At 39.3% G+C, this 6,492-nt stretch overlaps 2 protein-coding genes across 2 annotated transcripts in view; one reads left to right on the top strand and one right to left on the bottom strand.

The window, feature by feature from the left end:
* The window catches only part of LOC103469328 (cytoplasmic phosphatidylinositol transfer protein 1-like), a 75,013-nt gene extending 71,672 nt beyond the window's left edge, over positions 1 to 3,341 (top strand). The window contains exon 7 of the mRNA XM_008416932.2: positions 2,092 to 3,341. Coding sequence (XP_008415154.1) covers positions 2,092 to 2,469 — 378 coding nt within the window. The 3' untranslated portion in view covers positions 2,470 to 3,341. The remainder of the gene's footprint in view (positions 1 to 2,091) is intronic.
* A 286-nt stretch (positions 3,342 to 3,627) lies between these two features.
* The window catches only part of slc25a19 (solute carrier family 25 member 19), a 4,711-nt gene continuing 1,846 nt past the window's right edge, over positions 3,628 to 6,492 (bottom strand). Inside the window, 3 exon segments of the mRNA XM_008416848.2 lie at positions 3,628 to 5,744; positions 5,830 to 5,960; positions 5,963 to 6,066. Coding sequence (XP_008415070.1) covers positions 5,547 to 5,744; positions 5,830 to 5,960; positions 5,963 to 6,066 — 433 coding nt within the window. The 3' untranslated portion in view covers positions 3,628 to 5,546.

The following is a 6,492-nucleotide window of genomic DNA, read 5'->3' as shown; positions in this document are numbered from 1 at the left end:
TCAAGCTGAGATTTTCTAACACTCGAAAATGCTTTCATGTAAATAATCAGAAAGCTTTGATTGTAGTCCAATGCCCAAATCTTTAGTCTTTTGAAGCCTCTAGCAGGAAACTTTGCCACTGTCTCCATGCTGGCTGTMCAACAGACATGCATTTCCCTCTACATGTCTTTCAAACAACTGTGATCAACTCCTCTGTCCCTGCTGAAGACCTTTCCCCTCAGAATGATGCTGYCAGCACCATGTTTCATCATGGGGAAGGCTCAATCTTTCCCATCYAAGAYTGGATGGGAAAAATTGCATGTATGTACCAAAAGGCTGCATTTTGGTCCCATCTGACAAGGGAACCTCCTTCCCAAGGTTTGCTGTTTCCCCTAAACGGCATATGAGACTTCTTAGGGCTTCAGGGGTCATATCTGTTTTTCCAACACTTCCATGGAGATCATCTTATTAGATTGCAGAACTATTTGCTGTTGTGTCAACAGATTCTCCCACCTGAGCTGTGGATATCTGCAGCTCCTCCAATGTTACCATTGGACCCCTGGGTTCCTTGTGTTTGTCCATCACTTAGAATCTTGATTAAAAACACTGACTTTTGACAAAGTGCTATAAAAAATGTGAATGAAATTAAACAGACTGATACTTTAAAGCTAATGGGACTAAATACCCAGTTATTAAAAGTTGGAGTCTTTTTGCATCCTTCAGCTAGTGTGTTTTTGACCTCACTCTAAGACAATGGAGAGTCTACAATTAAACTGTGACCCTTTTGTGCCACCCAATGATTTTAGCTCCTCTGGTCAAAGTCCTACAAAGCAACTTTCGCCAGATCTGTAAAAGAKTTCAAATAAAAATTTAACAGGATATGTTTCCTTGAAATGTATTAAAGTTTAASAGATGCTAGAGTTTGTAGGGTTTTTATAAACATAGCTATATGAGGTCCTTGGCCTGTGTTGCACTAATACCTCTGTTCAAGATCGTTTTTTTTTTTTTTGTTTTTAATAAAGTTCAAGTTTGCACAGCAACGAGGCCATAGAACAACCTACATCTTGTGCAATTTTGTTTTCTTTCTCTCATATAACAGCTGGTCTTTCCATCTCCTGCTCTGCTGCAACCAAATGAAATGGTTGAAATAATGTAGAAGTTKGAGGAAAAAGACAACCTTCTTGAAATAAAATGTTACACCTTTTTACATTCACCCTTTTCTCAATGTAGCCAATTAACCTGAGAAAAACTTATTCTAACAGGATAATTGTACCTCAGTTTCGTCTTCATGTTTCACAGAGACGATTTTTGTCCTGGTTTTGCAGTTCGCCCTTATTTCATAAGCTAAAGCCTTTTTCTGAAGGTCTTTTGCATTCCAGTAGCTTTTTCTTTTCAGCCATCTAATGAGTCATAAAGTTGAAAGCTTTTTATTTGTTTGTGTCAACTTAACCTCGACTGTACTGTTAAATATATTAATATCTCGATGCCAGAGTGTTGGCAGTTTGAAAAGGCTGAGACGGCCGATCCTTGAAAAAAAGTTTTAAAATCCTCCAGTGTTAGYTCATCAATTTATTTACTAATTTCATTGTGTAATCTCACAGTTTTAACAGAGTTCAATTTTTGTATAATTTTTGCATCATCTCCTTAGCTAATATTATAGAGTATAGTATCTATTACTGCACGTCTATTGATGACATGCAACTTTATATTTTTAACGTCACATAACCACAGCGTGCCCATGATAAAAATGTCTGGATGGGACAGTCAACATTGGTTTTGGGCCCATAAATGTATGATTAGATATTAGACTAATTAGATTTATTGGTATCTAGAAAAAGTACCTAGAATGCTAGAAACGAAACTAAGTTTAATCAACATCAACATCAACCACTGTATAATAAACCAACCTGTTAAAAACAGAAAAACTAGTCATTTTTTTCTAAATAGGTTATACCCGTCTACCATTACATCGTTATTGGAAAAAGTTTCACTTAAGACAAACTACCCAAATACGCACAATGTCAATTTTGCCAACCAGACTACAGACGTTCAAATGACAAAATCCCAGGCCTTTTTCTGTATTTAAAGCTTTCAGGGTGTCGTATTACATAGTTTGCTTTGGGCCTGGATTTGGGTGGACGTTGTCACACAGTTTGTGTTAATTTCTCTATTCCATCAGACATGACCATGGAGGAGGTGAGGGAGTATGAGCGAGCCACGCAGGAAGCTACTAATCTGAAAATCGGGACCTTTCCTCCAGCCATCTCCATCTCAGAGACCCCTCTGGCGTCCAGCGCCCGCAGCGGCCCCAACAGCGCCCCGTCCACTCCCCTTTCCACCGAAGCTCCGGACTTCCTGTCTGTGCCCAAGGAGCGACCCAGAAAAAAGTCCGCTCCAGAGACCTTGACCCTGCCCGATCCAGGCCGCAGGGATTCACTCTTCAAGCTGCCAAGYTTTTTCTCCTGGAACTCCAGTCCACAACCCGAATGAGAACCGAGCCTTGCTCTCGACCCGCGGATCAGTAGAGGATGCTTGCTTTGCACATCCAATATTGCTCCCCCCCTCTTGCTCCTGGCCAGTTTAAGTGACAGAAGCTTTTCACAGTTCTGGTCATCCTTGACCCCCTCAGTAGTGTTCCTGGTGTTACAGCAAAGTCAGCAGCTCCCAGACTGCCTTTACAGGTAGACAGTCTGCCCCCTCCCAAAGCCTCTGAGGTGCAAAAGCAGAGTTTGTTCAGCAAAGAACACGACAAAGAATCTCAGTCATTTCTTGGTTTTAGCAGAACATCCGTCCCAGACAGYCAGACTCACGGTGTCTCGATTTACAGTTTTATTCAGCACAAAATTAGATKATTTGCTTTTTCACCTTCAAACATCTGGGTCTTTGTTAGCCGGAGGTYGTTGTTCATTCTTTGTATTTACGTAGGGAAAGAGGTTTCGACGGATTGAGTTGCATAATGTGACAGTTAAATATAGTTTTACACTCAAGTGTATAGTGATCGGGTTATCGTGTATATATGACATGAACATGATTTAATCAACACAATGTCCGCACTTAAGAAAAGATTTAAACTCCAGTAATGAAGCTGCTATTATTTCTGTTGTGTACATTACAGGCCGTTTTATCTGTATGCGTTTATATTATCTTTGCCATATTTTTGTCTCCTGGTGGTATAACTTGACATTAAGCTGCTTTTAAAATATTTGTCAATTGATCGTTATGTCTTTTTGCTGTCATACTTGACGTGTTTTACCCAAGGTTTTATCGAGTGATCATGTGGTGTTCAGCTGCTATATTCCTTTTGTTCATTTTCAAGTAAAGTTTTGTATGCGRTAAATCAAATTAAATCACATCTGAAGCTAMTAGTCATAACTTGAGTCTTTATTAATATGATTAAATACCTTAGAGCAAATGTGTATGTCCTTCAAATCTTTCATATTTTGAGCATTACAGTGATAAACTTTATCAAGATCATATAAGATCAGTGGAAAGTAATTGTGCAGGAGAAGAAAAATTAAACATTTCTATATTAATTTATATATTGAATTTTAATCCTTGCCATGTACAAGTGGTTTAGGTTTACAGTTTGTTTGAATAGAAACCCTTGTTAAAATAATGTTTCTCTTCAACAGACCAAAAATAACTCAGTTTTAGCAGTGTGGTTGTACATTTTATTCACAAAGAAATGAAGACCATATAAACACATGAAGCAACAAAGGTCAGTAAGTTTAACTCAAAGTGAGACATTTAAACAAGTTATAAACTTTAAGGTTCCATTTGGTTTTTCCCACTAAATAAAGTGAATATCAAAATAAATATCACGTGTCCAAGAATATACAAGGTAACAACCGTAAAACTGAGCAGAAAATGTGCAAAGTTCAGGTTAAACTTTCACCAAGGTGTTTACCTGCCAAGACATATCCACCGCATTTGATAAATCCCTTTAACTTTGTTCTCGTGTGCTTTCAATCTGTCATCTTCGAGTGCAGAAGATCCATTCTGTTCTCTGATCCATTTTGAGCAGAGAACAGAAACAGGATCCACAACAAGTGTGACGTAGCGATGCGACACAAAACAAAACAAAAGAAGAAGACAGACCAGAGTCTGAGAAGCAAGCAGAGCAGCAGCATTTACTTGGTGGAGAGGAAAATCCTATGTTAAGAAATCRTTCTCTTACTTAATGAGAATTTCTCGTTAGTTCTCAATGACCTCCTAAATTTCCTGGATCATAAATATGAWGAGACTGAAGACAGTAAAGGATCAGCGATCCTCTTGGTCTGTTTCAAGGACCAGGATTTTTTTCAGTCTAAATGTTTTGCCCTCTYTAGGAAAAATTGTGCCATAAATGACTTAAAGAGGTAATTTATTCAAAACATATTGATAAATCAACATGTATATGCTGATCGCCAGCTGAAAAATTGCACATGAAGAGAGCGTAACAGGGGACCCAAAAGTCTGGGTTATTTAGAAAAATGGTGCAAAGAGGAGAGGTCAAAGCTATAGCAATTTTAAAAAATATGCATTTTTACACATCTTTACAAGAAGCTTTGCAAACATGTGTCCKTCAGCGTATTTTCAGCTGAATCTGAGGCTGATAACAAGCACTCAACGCATTTGGACAGCCAGCATGGAGACAGTGGCAAAGTTCAAACATATTGGGAACAGAAAGCCAACATGGCCATCAAAGTGGATAAGTGGTGGCATTACTGAAAGTGGCAACTGAGGGTCACCAGACAGAAAATGCCTTGCACACACTTTAGTCCCCATTTGATAGGGACCGAGTCATATTTTAGGCTTACGTAAGACAACATTTTGCAGTTTCCTGGTAGKAGAGAYGTCTKAGATGCCGGATAATTGCTGAGGAAGATTAGCCTCATATATACCATCAAACCTGATCAATGGCTGAAGATGCACACTGATGCGTGTAGCAGCCAGTCACTGGGTCTGGTGAACRGTGCTCACYGTTTGGCCAATCAACACATTTTTTGACACACATTTCCTTCTGCTGTCCATTCTGGACAAGWTGGGTCCCTGCAGAATTACCAATTGCTGGTCAGCATGTGTGAAAAAACGACTTATAACTTTCTACCTAGTCTTTGGTCAGTAATTGAATTATTTTCAGGAAAAGTGATGGTCGTGACACCATGACGTTCGCGACCAACTTTATCTGATTTGATTAGTCGACCCAGTGGACCCAGAGAGGTTTCAGCTGCTTTGTCTCCGATACGGCTTGAAAACCGTTTTGTCGCCACCAGATGACWATCGATTATCAATAGAATTTGATTATTTAACACTGAAACAAACTTGACATTGTTGTGCGCAAGAGTCAAGCAAGATACAAACTCCTCRACAAAAATATAATGCTTACAAAATAAAAGTAAATGATACAGCAACATGTCATTTCGTGTAGACATTTATCCACTTGCKTAACATTTGTAAACACCATAGAAACCCAAATAAACCCGCTCAGTTTCCCGGCTGAGTGAYGTGTTCAGTGCAACAAGGCATTAGTGCGTTTATAATGTGCGTGATTGCCTCATTTCCTATGTCRTTTTTTTCATTACGCGTCATCTCTCCTTTTGGCCTTCCCGTTTTTCCCTAATGTTGCACAGGACGTTGAGGAAGAACTCATACCAGAAGAAGGTGAAGCCTGTGGACAGCGCGGCCTTCAGAAGGCTGGGAGAGAGGCCTTTGAAGCAGCCTCGGATCCCTTCCTCTTTGACTATTTGAACCGCGCAGTCTATCAGGCCTGTGTAGGTCCGCACCTGTACGGCAGAAACAGGTGACAATGCCGACACGTGAGGTGAAGGTCATTTGCCTCGACGCTGTGGTTCAGCATCAGGATCCTACCTGTCCGAAGTGAGCGCGGGCTTTCTCAAAGCCCGCCACCTGCAGCCTCTTTTTGAACAAATCGAAGGGGTATGTGAGGGTTTTACTGATAATTCCCGCTCCACTGCCACAGATCAGGCTTCTCACGTTTCCTGTAAAAGAAGGGACACACAAAAATGCGTGTGMAGAACTAAAAAGCTATAAATGACATGGCTCAGCAGAGTCTGACATTGGTTTCTGAAAGGATTAAAGGGKTTGCTCTGTAATTAGATGAAAGGACACACAGGTTGTGATTTTGATGCCAAACCTTAGAAATTATACAGAAAAATAAGATTCAGAACTGACCTGAAAAAAAAAAACATTTCAAATGTTGTTTGATTAAATTTGAGGAGGTCATCAAAATAAAGCAAAGGTAAGCAGTTACTACACTCACTTACAGTTCCCCATCAGTACCTGTTCATCTCAGTCAAGTAGAAAATCACATATAATTTGTTACTCAATAAATTCATTGAGAGATTTTTTTTTAATCACTGAAAAAAATCTGAAATATTAAATGTTAGAGTGAGCTATCTGTATGATAAGAATGTTYATTTCAATACAGAAAGACTTTTATTTTTTCCTTTTCAAAAATTTCCTCAGCACTTAAATACTTTTATTGATCTAAAATCTTAGTGGTTTTTCTCT

The sequence above is a fragment of the Poecilia reticulata genome, linkage group LG8 (assembly GCF_000633615.1).
Source record: "Poecilia reticulata strain Guanapo linkage group LG8, Guppy_female_1.0+MT, whole genome shotgun sequence".
Taxonomy (NCBI): Eukaryota; Metazoa; Chordata; class Actinopteri; order Cyprinodontiformes; family Poeciliidae; genus Poecilia; species Poecilia reticulata.
The sequence above is the reverse complement of the archived record's forward strand: the minus strand, read 5'-3'. Positions and strand labels throughout refer to the sequence as shown.